At 35.0% G+C, this 24,681-nt stretch overlaps 1 protein-coding gene across 1 annotated transcript in view; it reads left to right on the forward strand.

Annotated features, from left to right (window-relative positions):
• Positions 1-22,403, forward strand: part of LOC140147118 (stabilin-2-like) — a 90,812-nt gene extending 68,409 nt beyond the window's left edge. The window contains exons 38-59 of the mRNA XM_072168896.1: positions 449-568; positions 1,592-1,665; positions 2,026-2,220; positions 2,881-2,934; positions 3,182-3,271; positions 3,983-4,129; positions 5,184-5,312; positions 5,886-6,125; positions 7,074-7,166; positions 7,574-7,904; positions 8,734-8,883; positions 9,385-9,600; positions 10,231-10,436; positions 10,972-11,101; positions 12,430-12,668; positions 12,985-13,116; positions 14,220-14,363; positions 14,844-14,960; positions 15,770-15,937; positions 16,789-16,956; positions 17,386-17,462; positions 17,960-22,403. Of these exons, the coding sequence (XP_072024997.1) occupies positions 449-568; positions 1,592-1,665; positions 2,026-2,220; positions 2,881-2,934; positions 3,182-3,271; positions 3,983-4,129; positions 5,184-5,312; positions 5,886-6,125; positions 7,074-7,166; positions 7,574-7,904; positions 8,734-8,883; positions 9,385-9,600; positions 10,231-10,436; positions 10,972-11,101; positions 12,430-12,668; positions 12,985-13,116; positions 14,220-14,363; positions 14,844-14,960; positions 15,770-15,937; positions 16,789-16,956; positions 17,386-17,415 (3,173 nt within the window). The 3' untranslated portion in view covers positions 17,416-17,462; positions 17,960-22,403. The remainder of the gene's footprint in view (positions 1-448; positions 569-1,591; positions 1,666-2,025; positions 2,221-2,880; positions 2,935-3,181; positions 3,272-3,982; positions 4,130-5,183; positions 5,313-5,885; positions 6,126-7,073; positions 7,167-7,573; positions 7,905-8,733; positions 8,884-9,384; positions 9,601-10,230; positions 10,437-10,971; positions 11,102-12,429; positions 12,669-12,984; positions 13,117-14,219; positions 14,364-14,843; positions 14,961-15,769; positions 15,938-16,788; positions 16,957-17,385; positions 17,463-17,959) is intronic.
• Positions 22,404-24,681: the final 2,278 nt, after the last annotated feature.

Genomic DNA, 24,681 nt, shown 5'->3' on the forward strand with positions numbered 1-24,681 from the left:
TACATTTCTAAAGAAGACATTTAGAGCTTTCAGAAATTGAAAACCCCATGTTGATATGACTTTTCTTTGCAAAGTTACATCAAAACAATATCAAACAAAAGAATTTTAACAATTTCTTTGCCAACATCTCAAAATCAATATCTGCGACATGTGACTCATTTCCCTTGATCGTGTCACATATGTCTCTAAATGAGGGTGTGTGTTTTTTGACGAAAGGCATACACCCTTCACAAAACATTATTTGGAATTTGAGCAACTTTGGCCTATTAGTAATAGGCCGCTGTACAAACATGTATTATTGTAAGACCAATCTATTGTACTGTTTTTGTGGAGGGTGTCAACCTTTTGTCCAAAAACCTTTATTTAGATACATATATGCTTGTAGATGGAATTATACGCTATCACATTTCTTACGCTAACTACATTTTATGAATTTTGTTGTCTGCAGAACTTGATGCATGTAGCACAGCCCAGTGCTCGGACTATGCTCACTGTACAATGCATCCTAATAAGAGTCACAGCTGTGAATGCCTTATTGGTTATCAGGGAGATGGCATTATATGCAGAGGTAGGTAACACAAGATTCAATATTTGGTCAATGGGGGGGGGGGGCAATTGTTCCATGAAGTATGTGAGACACAATGGGCTATTCCATTTAAAATCCACACTACCCCTGTGGAAGATTTTGGAAATATCTTCCCTAGAGGGAGTATGTTTCTCAAATGTAATTAGTCAGGGTTAATTTGAAACCCATACTCCCCTTGTGTTATGGCTTTACCTGTGTTATCTTCCACAACTGGAGTATTTCAAATAGAAGTTGCCCAATTGTCTGTTGTATTCAAAACTCATACTGCCTTTGTTGAAGACATTAGCTAAATCTTCCACAGGGGTAGTATGGATTTTAAATGAAATGGCCCAATGGCTATGCTCATCGTGTCTGTTACAGCACATTCTCAAAGCACAGTTGTGATATCTTTTGCCTTAACATAAAAGAATGCAACACTGTGTATGATTTATTATACATGGACGATAGAACTGCTGGCCTTCATGAATATGCATCAAACATCACTCCATACAAATCATGGGACTGTGCCTGTTTGTGCTTGATCTGCTTGTCATTATCTATGCTTAGTACCGGGACAGTCACTGTTGGCATATTATGTGCAACATTGTAGCTGTGACATATGTGACACGATCTGCTCCATGGGGGCCAAAGGAGGCATTTTTGAAAATCGAGTTACTTTAATTATTACCTTGTAGTAAAATTAGGCTATCATTATACTGAAAACACCAAAGATCTAGCACACTTGGTTCTTAAGTTATGAGGTTTTGTGATGAGTATTTTCTTATGTATTTTATTGTTTTTTACTCCATATTTTTGCCTTTATCTCAGTTTCAATTTGCCGCCTTTGGCCCCCATGGACCAGATTGTGTCACATATAAATGATGATGAATATGAAAGGTTTATGGATAAATCATGCACAACTGCACATGTTGCATTTGGGTTTTGCTTGTTAATTGTGAGAACTGCTTATGTAAAACTTTGGATCCCCAGTAAAGATTCTTAACTTTTTTTGTTTCCTTCATTTAGAGGAGAACCCATGTGAGAATGGGCAGTCCGGATGCCATGAGAATGCTGAATGCATCCACACTGGACCAGCTTTGGTAAGTCAATTATTTCTGTCTTGCCTAAAGATGTTAGACTAAGAGAGACAGGACTCAATATTGCCCTGTGTGTAATGCTATGGGAAATCTGTCATATTGGACTGTTATGCATGGGACCTAAATATTGTACCTCCTTTAATTATCAGTTAGGAAACCAAAATTGAACAATAGTATGCCTTTTAAATTGTTATCATTGCAAATGTTTGTGCATGTGAAGTTTCAAAGTAACTTTGAATTTTTGGATTTTCAAAATTAAGTCCCCATAAAAAAGCTGGTCATTAGTAATTTTACAAAATAAAGTAGTTTTATAGATACTAATCAGGTTTATTTTCCCTTCTTAATACTCTATTTCCATTTTAGAGTGTATGCAGTTGTTTGCCTGGCTATGAGGGTGATGGTCGTCACATTTGTCAACAAATCAACGCATGTTTATATAATAATGGTGGCTGTGACATCAGGGCAACATGTATAGCAACAGGGCCTAATCAGAGGGAATGTAGATGCTTTGAAAATCATGTAGGGGATGGGTTCAACTGTACTGGATCTATAATGCAGGTATGAACTCTTCTCAAAATATTCAACAACTCTTCCTATACCTTTGTACAGGATCCAAACATTGTTAATCAGTGATAAATCCATACTTTTACATTAGTGTATACACAAAGGCAAGTTAATGGAAGCGCGCATACGCGTTACGCGTGATTCGTGGAACTTTTGTGTGTATACAGTATTGAATTCAGTATTTTGGAGGTATCGGCTAAACATTGCTGGTTTATTATTAAGTAGTTTTATTGTTGATATCAACAGAGAATCATTGATCTTCTTGTAAGGTTGAGTGGCAATGAATAACTGACATTCCTCATGAAATAATCATGTGAATTAGACGATCTTTAGCATGTTTTCGTGGTTGAAAGGGATTCAATCATGTTTCATTGTTGTTCATCACTGGCGTGCCTGCATGGTTTACTTCACTCGGGCAGCTTTAGAGCAGCTAAAGCTGCCCTCCAAAGTAACATTGAAACATCCAGGTCATTTTGAGAGATGACAACCAAACCTCCTCCATTGACAATGCCTGTGATGAACTACATCTGAAAGGGATTCCCCCATGATTTTACGCTCCTGTTTTCACTCTAACCTTGACCTCATGTTTATAGCATGTAATAAAATTTGAGAATTAATGTTATCAACCTTGACTTTTTTCTTTTGTATTGACAGGAACTGCTAGTGATACCAGAATACAGCATATTTGCTAATCTTGTATACAGTGATGTAAGTACTTTAAATTGTAATGACAGTAAATGGAAAGCAAGAGTTCAAATTAAGAGTAAACCAAAATGGAAAAAAAACCTATATTTCTGTGGCTTTGTTATTTTAAACATGATATAAAACAATTGTATAAACATTGCATCATTCAACTACTGCATTCTTTCCAAATCATTTATTTGTAGAGATTATATGAGCATAATTTTATAGTTATTTTTTTTAAATTCAAGTTATTAATGTTACTCTTTTACAGTCGCAACTGAGGGATCTCTTAGCTATGCGAGGTCCATTTACGATGTTTGTTCCCACCAATGATGCTATGCAGAGAGTAGAACAGCAACAGGTGAGTATCAATGGGCTATTCCAGTTGAAATCCACACTACCCCTGTGGTAGATTTTGGAAATATCTTCCACAGGGGGAGTATGTTTTTCAAATGTAATTGGTCAGAGGTAATTATTTTGAAACCCATACTCCCCCTGTATTATGGCATTACCTATATCTTCCACAATTGGAATGAGTATTACAAATGGCAGTTATCCAATTGCCTATTCTATTTAAAATTGATACTCCTTCTGTGAAAGACTTAAGCTGAATCTGCAGATTTAGCTTTGACAGTATTCTGCTTTTAAGAAATGCTAATTTTTCCACAACTGTTTATAAAGAGAAAATATTTTCTTTTACTGAAAATGGTGCATGTGTACAACATGGTATGATACTTCTTTCTGACACCCTTTGATTCTTTTGCGGGTCAAAGGTGCAAGTTGTAAGGTGGCATACTGGATTATGCAACATATCCCTGAAAAAAACCCCAATGGCATTGATAGTCATTTATACAGCCTTATTTGGGTCACTACAATATAACAAGGTTGTGTATCTAAATGCAATTTACAATCTAGAAAGTTGAAGTTCATTTGTATTTTTGTTTAATTCTATGTGCATTTATTTAATGAGAAGCTAATTGTTAATGTTATTAATGAGAAGTTAATTAATTACAAATATTTTTACTTTCATATCACTAACTGAAATTAAATATATATGTTTTCACCGACACAGATTAATAATTGGCAAACTAGCGGTGAGATGATCCAAATCTTACTCTACCATATCATAAGCTGCCAAGCCCTTGACAGTGATATGCTGATGCCAGATCTATATTGGAACACCCTAGTAGGACAGAGAATCTCAGTCTCCATTACAGAGGTAAGTTGGATCAAATATAATAAAAGACAGAGATAAAAAGAATTTGTCGTGTCTGACGTCATCTGTCAATCAAACTCTAGCACGGTTTGTGTACAAGTGTCGTGATGATGACTTGCTGAACGCGGCTGTATAAGCGGGCGCCTTATTGTTAATTTTGCAGCTTCAAACATACAAACCATCTCAAAAGTTAGGTCTTTATTAGTAGGAAACTTTCTTTAGCGAAGGCACCATGTCAACAATGCCTAGAAAAGTTGCTTTTTCCCTTGTAAAAGTATGTAATTTTTCGCCATTTTCTGCTATTCCTCTTCTCCGATCGGCACCAGATAAATCAGCCTTCCTTTTACGCACTATTAACCTATGTAAACCAATCAAGGATCGTAATTGACAGTGACATCAGACGCGATAAATTCTTAATATCTCTGTCTTTCATTATAGTAAGGTAACAATGAGTTGAATTGTAAAATCATTGGACAGCCATTGCTTTGTAGGTATGTCTTATACTCTAGATGGTAGAGGGATGCAACCATGTTGTATTTAAAGTGTGAATACTACAACAGTACCAGGAAATATTGGATGGTTTGGGAGTAATGTTTGTCTATCTTTGATTGCATCATGGGTTAGGCAGTAAGTTATATAATTGCTGTTTGTTTGTCATGCTTTGCGATAGTTTGCATATGAGAGCAAGTGAGCCTTATCAAAAAAGTCCACTGCATCTACATCAATATTTCAGTTGTTATTTTCCATCATAAAAATGCTTAAACAGATAAACACAACAAAAATATAGTCTGTGCATGTCAAGCACATAACACTTCATATCTACCTCTTATCTATGTATGGGAGCTTAAAATCTCCTCCAAAGGATGGAAAAATCTCATGGTTTAATAACCCAATGTTATTAGCCACCAGATAAGTTTTATTCCAATAAAATTGATGTATTATGTAGAGAATAGAATTCTGAATTGAATCTGTAGACTGATGTGTACTTTCCCACCCAAAGGCACTGCTGCATGCTTTCCCTAATACTCACTCTTTCCAAACCTTTTGTCACTTGCAGGCTGGTTATCTTCGTTTAAATAAAGCAGCTCGCATCGTAGATCCTGACATCCAAAGCACTAATGGCGTCATTCATGGTATAGACCAATTACTGATTCCAACACTGACTTTTAGATCGGCTCATACACAGGTAAAAGGGTGTATTTCACATCAGACTCTTATTTTCATGTGTCCTGCATACCCATAGTAGAACAGTGTGTATGACTGTCTGAGAACCAGTCTAACAGCTTTTCTGATTGGCTGCTTTGATATAGGAGTGTATGAAGACTGCTTAGCATGATGGTTGCTTAGCAAAATTGGGTTTAATGCTCTGTGTGGTAGCCATAGGCTCGAGCTTCAACATGAAAAGTCCCAAGTTTTGAGATATTTTCTCAAAATATCAATTAGAGCTGTCTTAAGAACCGCCGAAGCAATACTAGGCTTGTTGGTACTCTTTTTAATGCAATTTTCATGCTGATTTCAAATATGGTCATGATAATGTACAATTCCGAAATTTTTGAAATTTAAAAACAATTTTGAAAGTTGTCGTCTGTAGTCAACACTTACATGAAGGGAGTTAAAAAACCCAATTACTGCTTTATGTTCAAAGTTGAGTAATAATATTTGCTTTTGAAATACCACTAAAAGTGATATGTATAATTAATTATGTGATTCGTTCCTCTACACCTAGGCTATGACGATACTATAATGTATTTATTTCCAGACACCAAGTTTTGAAGCACTAGCAAGAAATGGGAGTTACAACATATTCTTAGAGCTCCTGCAAAAATCTGGTCTAGATGCCGAATTCAACAACCCATTGAATATTCCAGCTACCCTATTTGTTCCTAGTGACACTGCATTTAACCTTTTACCTGCTGAGCAGCTGGCAAGGCTCAGAGATGATGATGACATTGCAATCTTGCAAGAGATTATGCGGTATCATTTTGTGCCTTCTATGATGGTAAGTGAAACAAGAGTTGTGAAACCTACAAATTGGTTTGAAGATTTTCCCTGCAACTTTGGAAGTTTTCCACTTCAGGTTTAGACCATTTGTGATGTGTCATGTGATTTTTTTCACAATTTGGGTTTGTTGCGAGTTTGTGATGTTATTAATGTTTAAAATATTGTCTGATAGTTTCAAACCGAAATATAACTGGCATCTTGTATTTTTTGAGATATTTTTGAAGGTAATTCCTAGTCTCAACATTGTCAATAATATTTTTAAAGACCGATATCTCAATTTCCAATTTTATAATACCATATTAATATAAACTTATGAACTCAATATCTTCGCTTAGGAATGTCCGATTTCATTGGGAAAAATGGCGTTGTGGAGCAAAATATGTCTATATTTAAGATATGTAAAAACCTCAAAATTGATAACCTGCCCAAAAGTGTCTCCTTTTGACATGACACGTCACATTTCATGTCCTACAAAAGGTAATGGGCAAAAGAAAAATTCAGTCAACACTTTTCTATTGGCCACTGCAATTTTTGGTCCCATACAAACTTACCGTTAACATTGAATTGAATTTGGCCTGCAATTTGGACTGAAACCCTATTTTTGCAAGCCCAAATGAGTTAGTATATGAACTTCTTTAAATATCTATGTTATTGAATTGATTTTAAAATTTTATGGATTTTGATGGCAGTGAGTCAGTCAATTTTGTTCTGCAATTTAATTCATCAACCTTGTTATTAAATGAGTGATATTTTGGCAGAGTTTAAAACATGGCCATTCACTTGATGGTTTTCTTTTTAAAATTTAACTTGTTGGAAATCTAAAAGCTTAACTGATGGCTGCTCAGCCATGAAATAATGTAGACAGTAAGAAAATGGAAAACATGTAGCAGTTTCTGTATATAGCAAAAATAACTTTGAGATATGTTCATAATTTTTATCTCCATAGTTGCATGTTGCAGACTTTGCAGCTTCACCAGGAGGGCAGCGTTTTACCACACTGCAAGGCTCACAACTGTCTATTGGATGCCAACCTGATCAGGTAAAAATAAAGAATAACCATTAAGCATCATTAATTTGATCTTGTGCGCTAGTTTGTAATGTTTGAATGTTGTATGTTCCAGTATATGATGTGTAAACCTCTTCCCTTGTTTGTAAAAATATAATCAAAGTTATTGTGTTCAACATGTAATTAAAGAGCACAGTAAATAATTGATTACACTTATGTCCTTACATTTAACAAAAACTTTATGAAATGTATGTCCTTTATTTCTTTTTTTTTTTTAATGTTATTCTCAACATGAGCTTGTGAATATTAGAACATATAACCCTCTTGATGTGTCAGTTGTTTTAGATGTAATCATTTGTTGAAATGATAGTTATAACTTTGATGGATAAGTATATCACGAGAGTTAAAGAAATAATCAATTCTTTTTTGTGCCTGTGCAGGGTGGTATTTACATCAATGACGTCAGTCAAATAGTCGATTTTGAGCGTCATTTCCAAGAAGGCTTATTCTTTGGAGTGGATAGTGTTCTTGAACCACCGAGTATAGGAGGGCGCTGTGATGAAAGGAATGTCAGAAGTACAATGACCTTATGCGGCAGTTGTAGTTCAGAATTCTGGTGTCCACGTGGCTATATAAAACAGGGAGGACCAGTGGGTGGGTGTACATATTGGGTCAGCTGGTTCGTTGAAGAAGATGGTTGTACACAGGAGTGTGTGAGGATGGAAAGGATTCCCAGATGTTGTGAGAACCATTATGGCTCAGACTGTAGAGGTAAGCAAATTGCAAACATTGGGATATTCCTGTTGAAATCCATACACCCCCACTATGGAAGACACAACCTTAATCTTCCACAAAGGGAGTGTGAATTTTAAATAGGGTTACCTGAATGGGTGACTCACTGACTCCATTTGATACCTGCACCTTTTGTGTAGGATATTAAGGTTGTGTCTTCCATAGGGGTATATGGGTTTTAAATGGAATAACCCATCTCATGGGAAGTAAAAGCTGCTGCATAAATGCTCCGTTTAAATGAGAATGGTGTGGGTTCTCTTGTTTGCACCGGCCTTCATTGAATGGCCTTAACTCCAACTCTTGCAGAATTTCATGGTAAATTTCTGATTTCTTTTGATATTAGAGGAAAGTTGACAAATGGGCCTTAATCAATAATGTGTGTTATTAATAGTAATACACTGGTTAATATCTGAACCAGACACTTTTATGTCCTAGAGCAGGGGTTCCAAACCAGACTCAAAATGTAGGATCACAAAATTACCCAGGATGGGACATAAGGTGGGACAGGTGACACAATTTAAAATGGGGTCGTATGTAATCTGACATTCAAGAAATAGGGAAATTACTTGTGACCTCTGTCCTAAAGAATTTCAGCCCAGATTTTTTACTTGAAACACCAAAATCTCTACAATTTGCCAAGTTTACGGCTCATTCGTAGTGTCCACTCACATTTATGGTATATAATTAGCATAATTTCATTCTTATTTTACCAGAACATTATTTGTGTTAAGCATTTGCAGTGATACTCACAAATTGTGATGATATTGTTTACATAATAGTGACTTGTAACATTTTTTGTTTTTTCAAGAATGTCCTGGTGGCTCTAGAACACCATGCAGTGGTCATGGTACTTGCCTTGGTGGCCTTGATAGTGATGGTCAATGTGAATGTCATGAGGGCTTCACTGGTACTGCATGTGAGCTGTGTACAGAGGACAGATTTGGACTTGATTGTATGGGTAAGTAGAGATGACTATATTACTGTATACCTATCATTTAGCTTGTCAAATAAAGTCCTTGTGTATCCGGTCACAAGTTGTGATTAATTGCTTTTGTGTGACAATCATGGTCCGGTGATGTTAAAATAGCCAATTCTATCATTGAATGTTATTGTCTCATGTGCTGCTATTGTTTTGACTTTGCTTTGTGTATTTGTTTTATTGGTTGATTATTTGCCTTCTGACCATTATAAATGTTTTAATTTCCTTTCTGTTATATTGCTACATGGGATATGGGAATTACATGTATTTTGCTTATATGCAAAGAAGATACACTATGATATGAATTTTTCAATACACATCACATAAACAAAATTAATTTTTGGTGTAAACTTTATAACAATGATATAGCCAGGAAACATTTTCTTTGTATACACTTCACAATATCCAACGTATAAAAAAATAATTTTTTAGATTTGTAAGATGCTTGTCATTTAAAAAAGTTCTGTTTGGATCTTTCAGAATGTCAGTGCGGGAAGCATGGTATATGTCAAGATGGCAGGCACGGAAGCGGCACTTGTTTCTGTCATAGTGGTTGGTCAGGAGCATTTTGCGACACCCCTGCCAAAGAGCAACTAATATGTGATCCACCGTGTAATTCCCAGAATGCTGTATGCAGGGAGGGAAATCAATGCGAGTGTTATCCACAGTATTATGGAAATGGATATGAGTGCTCAGGTATGTGGAGAGAAAAATTGTGAAAAATTTTAAAGGGATCAATCATCATCGGTGATTTGCTGAACCAAAACACCCTAACAGTCAGATTTGTCCTCTTTACGAATAAGCATAGTTATGCTAATGAAGCAGATTAGTGACAAATGTGCTTCCATACTTATGGTATCATTTTACTAAGGGTGTCGAATTTGGAAACCATGGTTAATGTACATACATACTCTAGCATTGGAAACTGAGGATGGCAATGAACACTTTACAAGGCAATGTTTTATGAATAGATATTATGTTCAAACAGGCCTGTGTGTACTTAATTGATTGTTTTGGTGGTGCAGTTTAGTAAAATATTTTGTACAGAAAAAACTAAGATAGCACTTTAAATCCCTGTCACAATAATGGCAGTTTTCAGATTAGTTTGTTACTGTAGTATGTGTTTGCAAATGCAAGACATTTATGAGATTCTGATCTATTTTCACACATACACTTATCAAATATTGTTAAGACTGATTTGTCATTTGTGTACTTTTCTGATACAATTATCTTAATAGTATTGAAGGGGCTACCCTGCCTAAAGAAAGTTTAAATAAATAGTGTGCCTTTAATAAAATGGGTGTCTTTCATATGTTACTTCTGCAGTTATCGACCAGTGTGCCTTTAACAATGGTGGTTGTAGTCCATATGCATCCTGTACACAGGAAGCTAATGGCGGCAATGTAACCATGGTAACCTGTGTGTGTAAAACAAACTATGAGGGAGATGGCGTCGTCTGCCGACCTATTGATAAATGCCAGGTAGAAAATGGCGGATGTCATCGCATGGCTAAATGTACAATGACAGGACCGGTAAGATTTTTTTCACTATGTGTTCTTTTTCCTTTGATGGGAAATTGATTTAAATCTTTTAAGTTTAAATGGAAATATTAGCACATAAATCTCAGAAATGAAAAAGCCATTATGTTTTAAGTTGAGGTGGAGGGAAGATTTTTTTTTTACTCCCTAACCTATTCAAACCTAACCACTACCAACAAGGTCTTGAATGTCCCATATTTTGTGAACATTGATTGCAAAATGACTGGATGAATTACCAGACTCAACAGGACCTGTTATTTGGCTCCCTGAACCAGATCAGACCAAAAGTGAAGGTTTTTCTTTTATTAGAAAGAGGAGTCAAATGTCATGATTTTGTGCCAAGAAGAGTGTAAAATATGGGCATATATGGAGTGGCAATTTGGACTGTAAATCTGTATTACAATGATTTGCAAGTCAAGTCTCTATTTTTGTATTTCTTTGTAGTTTCGGAGCACAGATTACCACCTTATATAGAGAATGGAATGTAATGATAGTAATTAATATTTTTTTGCTTGCCTTTCATCTTCAGAATACTCGCACATGTCGCTGTAACCCACCATCCATAGGGAATGGAATAAACTGCGAGCAGAGATTTGAGCGCATACCGCAGTGCTCAATTGACAATGGTGGATGCCCTGAAAATGCACACTGCATAGAAGGTAAAATTAACTAGGTGGAATAAAGAGAAAATGTGACATGATAAAATGAATGTTGTAATGTAAGTTACTAGCACACTTCAACAAATTATTTCACTGCCATTGAGAAACATTGCAAGCATTTGGGTTCAAACAGCTTCCTATTACATTTGGGTGGGATGAGGCAAGTGAGATAAAGTACCTTGCCCAAGCGCATAACACATATTGGAGCAACAGGGATTCAAACCGATGACCTCAAGCTTCCTCTGAATTATGAGTTGAAGCTTTTTACCACTATGCCATCATATCACAATATGATCAAACAGGTCAGAGGAGTATTTTTGACAATTTAGGGAGTATTATCATGATCAACTAGCCCAGTAACCAAACATGCTATTTACTGAAATCCTTGCATCATTAGGCTAATCCAGTTGAAATCTATATTCTATACACCCTCTATATAGAAGACATGTTCTTAATCTCCCACGCAGGTGGTGTCAATTTTAAATGGAATCGCCCATTCAGGTATAACCCCCATTTGAAATTCACACTCCCTGTCTGTGTGACAGATTAAGGTCATGTATATGGTCTTGTGTCAAAACCTGGGGTACCTTTGTGTTACATAGTAAAAAAATGAAATGGTTCAAACATTTTACCTACACGTCTCATTTGAAGTGATTCATCTTCCTGAGCATTTTGACACCTTTTTTATGAAAATCGGTTAAAAAATGAGAGAGTGCGGGCAAAAACAATCACAAAGTAGTTGGGATTTAACCCCACCTCTTTTTCCACATTTACAATCATTCTGAGCAAGTATTAGTCTTTTAAATGACCTTCTGTATTTATTTACTTGGTTTAGATGTCTGGGAGTTCATTTAGATTTTTTTTACTAGATTCAAATTTTTAATGGGGGTTTTAGATCATATTTATGATACAAATCCCTCCCCCTAGTCCTCCTCCCCCTAATCCTCAGCCACCCTTGGCACATTTCATGCCAAACGTCATAAGAAAATAATTAAATTATTTTAAAACAGGTTAAAAACATGAGTAATATAGAATAAATTAGCCTCAATTTAAGACCTAATTGAATCTTCTAAGTGAAGGAATACTCAAGAGACAGTATTTTGAAATCCAAGCTGCACATCAAAATGTAACAAAGCCACCTTTTTGAGTACCCAAGTATATGACACATGATCATATAGGAGGTGCATAGATTTCAACTGGAATAGTACAATCATAAAAGGATGTGTACAAAATTAGAAACAAATTCTTGACTTGATTGCCAGTATAATATGCACATGTAAGCTTCCAAGAAATTACAATTATATTTTCAAATGTTTTCTTAACATAAGGTCATGGGCCACCAAGGACGCCAGGACGATCTGATGCGCAACCGGACCGTTCCGAACACCATAGCCATCGAGGATTTAGAAGAAAGAGACAAGGCAGTCTTCCATCATACCAGCCAGTAGAAACTATTAGAACAGTGCATTGTGAATGCAAAAAAGGTTATGTTGGCAATGGTACACTGTGTAATGGAAATATGCTTGATACTCTTGCAAGTATACCAGCATTCTCTGCATTCTATCAAGTAAGTAAAACTAGCTAATTCCGTATGTCCAGATAAACTCATATCCTTCACAAGATTTTGTAAATGTCACTTTAAATTACCTAATAATTGTGGATGGAAAGGCAAAATTCATTGTGATATAAATGATATATGAACATTTCTAATTATTTAGGTATACAGTAATATCACAAAAGTATTCAGATACTTTTTTTATTCCATAAACAAACTCTCATGCCAGCTCTCAATACTAACAATTTCTTTTCATCCGATTGCTAGTTTCACAGCTAGAATATTATATTTAAAGCCCATATTATGTGTTGTTCATTTTTGTATCCAGGCATTAATTCAGTATGCTCAGTACAACAATAAACTAGATGGTCAGAAATTACTGAAAGCCCTACAGACTGATTACTCAAGTTTCACAGTGTTTGTACCAATGGGTGAAGAATTCAACAATGAATCAATACTGGTATGTACAAGGTTGCTACACTTTGTTTTACCTGGTTTGGTGGTGATGTCAGTCCTTTTATGTGGTTGCTGCAAGCCTACTGTCAAACTCTGCATATGAGTATGCTCTACAGGATTTGGTTTGATACTGCAGCCAGAGAAATATGCATCTACATCACTTCCAAACTTCCAAAGGTGAAACCACAGAATTAGAGAAGGAGAACCCGGACTCCCAATACCGATACGTACAATAGCACTGTTAGCTATGGGGATATTCGGGTCCTTACCGACCGTGCACGGAGACGAATGAGATTCTATGTAATTTTGGTATCGCGTGCAGGTTGCATCAAGTGCGTCTCTCAAATGTGCCCATCGTTCATGTCACGATTGCATGACAATGATTGCCTCAAGCGCATTCCAAGGAAAACCGAATGCCCCCAATTATTGGTGTATACCAATTTTTGATCCATGCCTGTATCAAGATCATGGTCGAGTCTTGGTTCTCCTTCTCTAATTCTGAAACAAAGTATTGAACCTGTCCCAGGGCAATGCACTCTGTAGTAAATGCCAATATAGATTTTTCAGTCATTTTTGTGTGTCGCTGACACCTTGTGGCTTCTTTGTCACCAATACAAATCACTTTGTGTGTGTCACAAGGCTATATTGGCAGAGATTGAATAAAGGGTGCAACAAAATTGAATGACGGTGTTGACACATTTTGAGTATCATCGATAGAATATAGCCGTGATGTCACTGCCCATATATGTCTTACTAAATATAAATTGGTAACCCTACTGCATATTTTGCCGATTAGGTTGGATTAATGAATCTTTGAAAGTGAGAATTGTAATTCAACTCTTGCACAGTATTCATGATACAGAATAAGCAGTTAATAAAAACAGTGACAATCAATGGTCATTGTTTTCATTTTGCAATCAAGATTGTTGTTTCTCTTGTGTTCTCTATAGTTATTCTTTGGGTTTACCCTTCTGCTAGACAGAAACTTGTTATCAGTGACTAAAACAATCAATGTATGCTTGAAGTCTTAGTTGGTCTGAGCACCAACTTGAGATACCCGTACCAGGATATTTAATATCTTATCTCTCTTTGTGTCTCTCTTTGCAGCATATTGAGTATTCAACAGTACCATATTATATTGTAGACATGATGAAAATCAAGAGAGATGACTTTTATGACAATATGACGCTAACAACGTGGGAAGAAAGTACAGACCTTAAAGTAGAGCTTGCAACCGATGCATATTCACAGGTAGGAGATTGATCAGTTGGGGAGTGGATGTTTGAGCAATCGGGTGTGTGGGGGTGTGTACAAAGGTGTTTGCCAGCAAACAAGGACACACACTCACACTTCACATTTAAACCTTGGACCACTTTGTAATGGGGGACCGTCCTTGGTTTCTGGATATCTGCAGACGACCGAAAATGCATGTCTAATGTAAATGTGATATATAACGTCCGCAGTTGATAGGTTAAATTCCATACACAAACGAAATGGCGGAAAATATTTCCACCTTTACATGTAGGCTTATTATCAAAACATTCTTATTCTAGGTGTTAAGTGAAATTAATATAACTGTTCATATATTAGAAGCAAACTTGAGTATCACATTGGCTAGTAAAAACAAAACATAATCAGTCATGTGTCTTTGTGTACAGCGTTGCATGTATATGTTTATTACATAGTGCGCAAATGATTTCACATATCCTGTCTCATCTCATTTCATTTCAGCCTGAATATACCATCAATGGAGTTAACATATTGTTCTATGATATTCCTACAACAAATGGATTCATTCATGTCTTGCAAAAACCTCTGAACGTCAAGAATAAACCAGACTCTTCAACGGTGAGAATTGTATTTTTTGTTCTTATAGTTACAAAGCATTACATAATGTAATATGAAATTTTAGAGGTGACAAAATAACTACCCCAGGTGATAGGAAAATAAAATTCTAAATATTGGATGTTATTCAGTACTTGCCATAAAGCATTGCTCAATCTCAATCCTTTCTTCAGCATGAATCTTATAATAAAATTTAGATTTAATATATCAATTTAGAAGGAAAGGGGCAACATTTCTGGATTTTGAGTGTTTCAAGCTCAAAACCTGGTAACAACTTAGACCCAAAAAAAAATGTTTGTCTCAAAGCTCCAGCACGCATTTGTAAAATCGCACAATTTGAAAAAAAAAAGAAATGCGGAAATTGTTTTTATTTCAAAAAAAAAAAAAAAATTATTATTTTTCTGGAAAAATTCAGTGAAAATCAGATTTTTTTTCTCAAAATACCAAGTCAGGAATTTAAAAAAAAATCACATTTTGCATTTGTTTTGAAACCACTTGTGAGCTTTGAGACAAACCTTTATTTTTTTGGGCCTTATATCAGTTGATATTTAAGCTTATACTTGAGCCAGCTGTTAATTGTTGGAAGGGTTGTAGATGAAGCACTTAGCATGCATTATCAGAACAAGTTGGGCACTTGTCGACGTAATCTGGAGGTACAATTTTTCACCCCCCAAACAATGTGCAAACATGGCAGACTCTCATAATCTTTTTGACAAAAATACAAGTTACTCCAAATCTATGTGAAAAGAATTGCAATATAATTTGAAAAAATGAACATGTTATTAACATTTTCTAACAATTCCCTATTGCAGATGAAAGGTCATCCTCCCAGTCGTATTTTGGCTTTCATCATCTTAGCAACTGTGATGGTCATCATCTTGTGTATCATAGTGATCATTATCATCATGTATAGAGCACGTAGAAGGAGGAAAAGAGAAGAAGCAGAATTGCCAATAACAGCGATGGTATCATTTAGTGCTGTAAGTCTACATGGTAGAGTACTCTACTACAAATTCAGCTTAGACATGTTTTTCCTTTAGATACTGAAGGCTTTGGATCACACACAATGATTTTAATCCCTTTGCTTGAGGATCAGTGGTCAATACTCATGTGATGTGATCAAGCAAAATCAGTCGGAAGTCAGAAATATTGATTTTGAGATACAGCCAAACAAAGGAAGTATTTCCTTTTGTTTCTTATTGTTTTGGAGACTCTTTAACTGCCCACATCTTTTGAGCTGGTTGCCCAAATTCAATGGGGTTTTCTGCAAACTGCAGCTTTGCAAATGCTGTTTACAATCCTAAAGAAACTGAAAATTGAACATGTCAGACTTGGACTGATTTTGCTTGATCACACCACATGCAAAAATGTCACTGTATGAGGAGCAAAAATAATCTCTGAACCGTAATCGATCCAATAATTGGTGTGTGAAATACTATTGTCCACGTTGACAAGAGGTACAATGCCAGCATGTCAGTGACGATCGCTAAATTGCATGGACAAATCCTATTATGACTAACACTTCCATTGCCTAATTATGTTAGAATTTCACCAGATTCTTGCTTGACGATACGGGTGTAATTGTGATGTATTTACCACGAAAATGATATTTTCCATGGGCGTCGCCATAATACTATATTAGTATAGCCAGTAAATCCTCCTTTCTATAGGAGCACCATCGGGAAATTTAACCCTGATTTTTAAGTTCTTTCACTGACAAATCACCTTCGATAAAAGCCCTCCTTTTTAAAAAATGCAACGTCCCCGGGCGTTTATTACAAACAATACGGTAGGCCTAATATTAATCACAACCCTCTGATAATTTTTATAGAATACTGAGGATGACGGTGCAGTGACAGTGACGTTAGCAAGCAAAGACCAAGATGAGGGAGGTGATGAGACGGATATGACTGATACAGAAGATGGTGCTACTGGTGGCATGGATAGTCCAGACTTTGTCATTGGCAATCTCATGGATGACACCATTGCTTTTGCCGATGTAAGTACCTTTTTGGTTAAGTTTCCCATCTCGACTCATTCTCTGATTTTGTTATCTGGGATTCACGTCAGCAGTTGTTAATTTCATTTGTTTCAAAGTTTCAATTGTAACAAATTGTTAATACATAATGAAGAATGTATGGTATGTGCAACACCTTTGGCTTTTGATAGATGTAGATGGTGTACTCTTCTGAAGACCACAGCAGCGCCATCTGACCCAGAGAGAGAGAGAATACATATATTATTTAAACCCAGCAATAGGTGAATCAAAAAGCTTAGCTTTGCAAAATGTTACTCACACACACAAAATGATCAACTCTGTAGTATCTATGATGTTACTATTTTTAACACTATAGAAAGTACATGTAGCTTCAGATCTTTAGATGAGCCTTATTTGGTCTAATTTACTTATGATGTTCTTGTTTTACAGCTTGATTTTACTGGTGCTAGCCAAGTATAACCTCTGTTGTTTGAATGTCTTCCATATACCAGTGCTTACAAGCAAAGGTAAGATGACATCAAAGAATTGAATAGGAGAAGCTTGATTCTTTTTAGCTCATGGGTAATGATATGGGGCAATAGGAAGCACTGTCAGACTTTACTATCAATGTTTTTAGATCGTCAGCAGGAAAAAACCTTATGGCATCAGGATTTGTGTGTCCGACAGTCAATCTGGGTTTCTGCTGTGTTTGTCAACAATTATGCAAGGCTTTTGAATATATGTCTCATATGACCAGTTCAAATCCTATTGAAGCCAAACGTGGGTCATATAGCAGCACTATGGGAATCCTCATCTATTGGTGATGTTCAAGGTTATATAATGAGGTCAAAGGTCATTTGAGGTCAACTTGTAAATAGGCTGGAAGTACAAAATCTGGTCTCACATGAAAAATGAAAAAAAAAAAATGTTTCGTACAAATGAATTTGGAACATGCAATGCCCAGACATAAAAGTTACCTTCATAACCTTTCATAAACTTTCATATCACATGTTTTCATCTGCAGGTCCCTGTGCTTTCTAGATATAAACATTGTTATATGAAAACAAGATGAAACCAAAGAGCTGTTATGGATTGTATCATCATTGTCATCATCAGTCAAGAGGGAATAGGGCACATGCAGTATTAGACAGACCATTAATAGGAGCAATACATCTCAGGGAGAAGAATGCAGAAATTAGTATGGTAACATTGGATTTTCATCAGTAATTGGGATGCTGGTCACTCTTGCCAGATTTGGCTATTTAATGCCATGGGTACTACTTGCCAATATATCAGCCTCTAAGAACTATTTTGATTGATTACTAAGAGAGCTATATCATCTGTTGAGCCAAGCAGAAGTATGGTAAGAATAGTTAGTATGGCTGATGGGAAGGTTAAAATTGGTGTCTATTTTCATATTCAGATACATTTATCATGTAGTTAACCAATCAGGGGAACTGTAAGAAAGGCAGTAGTGCCCATGGATTTAAAAATACCTTATCATTTTGGAATTTCATAAGTGGTATTTTAACAGATTTGGTAGATTTTTATGATAGAAACAACTGAAAAATGAAGAGCCGTTTTATTATGAAATTGTCAGTGAATTTAAATTTGCCACAATGCAAGTCAAAACTTAACCTTTTAAAAACACTAGTTGTAAATTTGTATTAGACTTGAATATAGAAAAATTAAAGCAATATATTAATGATAATAATGATATTTATTTGAAAAGCTGTAATTACAAATAATGCAGAATTTACATAAGCAAATGTTTATACAGGAAAGGATCATGAAACTGAAGGTATATTTGATGAAGCCACAGTTTGGTTGCATCATTAGAGGATTTTGAACTATTATTGTATCACTCAAAAATTGCCACTGCCATCTTTTGGCAAGTTCAGACCTTCAACAGAAAAAACAACATTCATTTTAGCCCTTTTCAGTGAATTTTGCTACACAATAAGTATTAAAAATGACTTTTGGATAGGATTCTCAGAATATCGTACCAATTCAAACAAAACAAACTCAAGTTGATTTGTGAGGGGTGGAATTTTTTTGTGATTTTTCAAGTTTGAATATTGGCTGAAAAGTTTTGGCAACCCTGATTGAAGTGATTTTCATTCATGCTGTAGTTTACAAATCAAAGACATAAATCTGCAAATAATTAAATGAAAGAGAATCAACCAAATTATAACATGATGACAAGACAAAAAACCAAAGTTATGATTTCTGTTATTTTCTTCTTTTATTTTCACATGACTAAATAATGTACTACAGTAGACCTAATTCTCACTCTAAGTAAATAACATAGTAATTTCAAGGGTACTTATTAAATACTATGTTATACATTTAACATTTTCCATGCCAAACGAAGTTATAAATTATAACAATAATAGACATAAGCCAACTGTGATGAATTGATTGCTGCTACTAGAATCTATTATATTTCATTTGATGTATCTCAATATATAAATTCCAACAGTAATTAATCATTTAGTGTCATTAACATTCTGTTTTAGGTTACAGAAAATACATGTCGGGATCCAAGTGTATACTCCATAAATGTGCAACTTCAGATCTCTTGTTTTCTTTGTACCTTTTAGGTTTTGTGATTTTAGTACATATATTTAGGACTTACAACCAGAACTGGCTATAACTGACTGTAACCGGTGAAGCCCACCATATTATCATGTTCCTGGATATAGGTTCTATGCCAGAACTATCAATATCATATCTTTCAACATTATATAATATTAACTTTTTTTTTTTGGTTTGGAAATTTTCAGAAGCTATAAATTTTCAAAACATCAGCTTTAGACATGTCCAGTTCTGGTTGTATAACCCCATGAGAACTACCTGCCGATTGGCCAAAAAGAAGTTTTCATTATCAATTGGACCAATCAGCAACATTGTTAGAATAATTTCACCACACAAAAAATTGGGGTGAATTATATTTGCAAAGCTCCATTCTGATTGGTGATTAAAGTGAAGATATTATGTAATTGACCAATCAGAGGCAATGTTAGATCAGCAGGTAGTGCTCAGGGGGTTAAAACATACTTTTACTGTAATTGATTTTCAAACAAGCTTTGTTGTTTTTTGTTATGATATGATATAATGTGTTATCAATGATAAATGATATATTTTAACAATCAATTAGCATGTATATTTTTGGAAGCAATACAATGCAAGAATATTGTATTTTATCTCACCATCATTTTAGATAGAACTTTTGATTGTTTTATTCAACTTTTTAATATGATATTTTGCACAACGATTTGTGTACTGCCATCGGTAACAAGTGTCCTATGATAATGTGAATTAGTATGTAATATATCAGGTTGTTTAGTAGATACATTGTTATTACTGCCAACATGATAGACCAGAGGGCTGGAGAACCAAAAAGGCCTGATATATAGCCCAACATGATAGACCAGAGGGCTGGAGGGCCCAAAAGGCCTGATATATAGCCCAACATGATAGGCTGGAGGGCCAAAAAGACCCTGATGCATAGCCCTTCCCTAAAGATGGTAATAATTTAACATCAAAATATGTTGAACGAAACATGAAAACAACAAAAGGCATAACCATTATAATGATAATATTAAGTAGAACAAAGTAGTATATGCCAAAGGCTGAGTAGTTCTTGGTCAGTAATAATGATGCCGTGTAATATGAAATGATAGATGCATGGGCATCATAAACACTTGTGTTAAACTAGGCTGTTATCAATTAATTCATGAAATAAAAAATATATAGAAAAAGTTTTGGTCCAGATTTAGCTGCCTGGACTGTAAATCGATCAGTCAAGCCGTCAGTCATTCATGTTTTTTGTTTGGGGCAGGGTGCTGTCAAGTGTACGTACTGCACCCATGTTATGTCATCTCATATTATGTGGTTATTAACCAATGAAATTGCAAGGATTTTCTCTTGTGTTTAAAAATATAACTTTGATGGTCCTTAAAACATTGCTATTGATTGAAACAGAACAGTAGCTGATATACATTATGCAAAATATGCAGTGATTATGAGCATTTAAATATTGCACTTTTTGCAACAAATGGTGTAAAATAAAGGTGTTTAACAGAAATTAGTGCTTACTATTTAAATGTTCCTATATATTTTGGTATATCCAGTACATTTATGTTTTTACAAGTTTTTAATATGGGAAATGATCTTTTTTCTCATTTGTGAGGGTAACTTAAATGATGATATTATGTTTTGGTATCAAGTAACATTGTATTTTTATAAGTTTTTAAAGTTGTGAATTGTGATCAAATGATCATTTTGTTTCATTTAAAGGTAATTAACTTTTATTTTATGTTTGGTACCAGTAATTACCTCTGCTATAAATTGACCGTTTTTTGTTTTTTTGAAAGTGCAATAAGTACATGTATGATTTACTGTAACTTCACAGAGCTCTTTGTAAACAGTGATATACATAGTACTGGCTTTTGTTGCATTATGCGGGTGACATCTTGCTAAGAGTTTGGTTCATATCATTATGAACATGACAGTGTGTGGAATAACTGTTTACTATAAACAGTGAAGCGCTTCATGCAATTTGCAAGCAATAGCAGCGATCAAGGTTGGTATTGTTTAATTCTGTCAACAAGGGAGACGTTACTGATTTTTTAGCGGTGAAAGGTTTTATACTTGAATTCTATTCGGTAATATGTCATGATCACAATGATATAAATCAACCATGTAGTGCACTCAATTGATAGCATGACAAAAACCTGTGATGTCATCTGCTCAGTGCATACACACCAGCGTCTTATCTAAATGTTGTAACTCGGTGAGAAGCCACTAACTATGTACTGAATATAACAGACATCTCATGTGAAAATGTATCAGTAATGAGGTTTAGCTAAGATGTGAATCCGGAGTGCTATGCGGATGTCATGGGCAGAGCGCACTTGCTGTAGATTTAGTGGACTTTGACTCACATGTGAAAATGGGCTAAAATTGGCAACTGAGCTCTACGTGGGACAACCACATAGCACTTTGCAGTGACTAAACCTTGTCAGTGTGTGTAAAAGACACATGTGTAGATTTGGTAAGTGTATAATGAGTGGTGTGAATTTGAATTATAATTGCCAGAATTCTTTTAACCAATGAGGTTACATCAGTGGTTACATAAGCATACACATTTTATGGTAATTAGGGAGAGATTGTCAGTGCTTAATGATAACATGATCATAGCATGCTGGTATTACTTTGGATGAAGCACAATTATAACTGATTTTGGCTTCTCTGATTTGAAGAATTCAGTTCCATATTCGATCCAATTAGTGCCCCAAGCACTTCAGCAAGGCATCTGAAGAGGCACCTAATAATTAACAAGTCAAACTGGACAATTTTCTCATGCAAACAATTTTGAAGTTCAACATATAGTTATATGGGACAAGCACAGCTGTATGCTGAGGTGATTTTGCTGTGAACTAGCATCTTTTTGCCTAACGTTTAGAAACGTTTACATGTGGAGACTAGTTACGGAAGGACACTAATTAGGTCGAATAATAACATGTAATAGTTCATTTGTAAATAGCAATCAATTGTACCTAACAACAAAAAGTACTTTAAATAACTTGCCAAAATTAAGACGCACAATGTACAGTCTTGCCTAAACCATATTTAATGAAGCAGTGATCTTAGAAGTACTACAAGCAAATTCATAATGTATATAGTACATTGTGAATTCTTATGATCATGATGATGATGTCGGGTTTTTTGTTTATTGGTGTGAATGGATACAAAATCAAAATCTTAGCCTTGATTATTTATTGACAAGACGGTGTACATATTTTGTTCAACCCACCATATTTATTGGCATATTGCTCAAACATTGTTTTATTTGTATAAATTGGCCATTTCCACTTTAATATTCACTTGATATATCAACTAAGTGAGTCGTAAGTCGGCAGTGCATATCTATTTTGTTAATTCACATCGGATATTCTCTATGCAGGGAGCAGTCTAATTTATTTACTTGTACATATTGCATTTATAAATTTGGGAAGAGACTGATCAAAAACCTTCCAAGTTAGAAGGCAGGATGTGATTAGGCCAACAAAAAAAGGTTTGTCTCAAAGCTTGTGTGCGCATTTGTAAAATAGTGAGTTCAAAAACAAATTTTTTTTCAGGTTTTTTTCTGAAAAATTCAGCGAAAATCAGACTTTTTTTCAAAATACCATAAAAATACCACGTCGGGAATTTAAAAAAAAAAATCGCATTTCGATTTTGTTTTCAAACCACTTGTTAGCTTTGTGACAAACCTTTTTTTTTTGGCCTTATGGACATGATATTAACTTTATAACTTGTGCTTTCAAAAAATGGCTACAGTGCATTGAAAATGAAGTCTTTGTTTGGCCCAGTTCAGCTGTTAATATATTTGACAGATTTTGTTTGTATATTATGTTCAAAATTTTAATATATTATGCTGCCTATATTATTTCACTTGCCTTTTGTTCACTTGCCCAGTATATTGTTTTGTATATTTATGTTTGGTTGACAATGCTAAAGTTGCTAGTATTTTGTCTAATGTATTTATTTCATTTGTGTAAATCCATGTGTTGATTTTGTATTATCCATTTAAGGTTAGCAACTATTTTAAACTGTTACGATTTGGTAGTTCACAGCATCTTGCGAATGGTAGTGAGCTTTGGCAAAAATTGCATTGTTCATTTCATAGCGAGTGTGTAGAAGAATTCAAATATCACAGATATACTTTTGTAGGTCATGTGGTTCTTGAGTTACGTTGTAAAAGAGAACACTTTTGTAAAACGTACATAACAACAATAAATCAAGCAAGTTTTCAGAGTATATGATTTGTAGAATAAACTTTGCAAAACATCAAAGTGTTATTTTTCAATTATTAATCAAGATAATGAAAATCGATATCTTGGCTGCATCGACCAACAATACCACGTCTACCCTTAAATTATTTTGGAATCAACCAAATTTTTGATGCTAAGACAAGCATGATGCTAAATCCTACCAACAAAGATGTTAAATGAGGACATATGTGACACAATCAAGGGAAATGAGTCGGATGTTGCTAATATTGATTTTGAGATATTGGCAAAGAAAGTGTTAAAATTCTTTTGTTTTATATTGTTTTCAGCGATTGATAAATTGACGTAACTTCACAAAGAAAAGTCGTATTAACATGTGGTTTTCAGTTTCTGAAAGCTCGAAATGTCCTCTTTAGAAACATGTGTAAAACTCATTTTCGACCAGGGCCGACATGTGACTCATTCCCCTTCATCATGTCACATATAGCCATATGCTTAGCGCTATGTGAATTCCACCATATTGGATTTTAAACATATCATCCTGTATGAGGGAATCCTAGCAAACCATTTTGATTTCCTATTTGATTTTCTGATCCATAAATGTGGATAAATCATAATTTCAAAATCACTATAAAATAACTACTTTGTATATAATTTCATAACGGGCCATTCCAGTTGAAATCCACCTATCCCTATGGAAGACATTACCATAATCTTCCACTCAGGGAATGTGGTTGCAATCTATATTCCCACTGTGGGAGATTAAGTGTTTTCCATAGGGGGTGTATGGATTTCAACTGGAATAGCCCATTATGAAATTATATTCAAGTAGATGGTGTTTTTCATAATGATATTGAAATTTAGATTTATACCAATTTATTCAGTAGAAAATCAAATGGGGCATACAAATGGTTTGCTAGGAGTCATGAATAAACATGTGAAGAGCTTA

This window comes from Amphiura filiformis, chromosome 3, assembly GCF_039555335.1.
Source record: "Amphiura filiformis chromosome 3, Afil_fr2py, whole genome shotgun sequence".
In the NCBI taxonomy this organism is placed as follows: Eukaryota; Metazoa; Echinodermata; class Ophiuroidea; order Amphilepidida; family Amphiuridae; genus Amphiura; species Amphiura filiformis.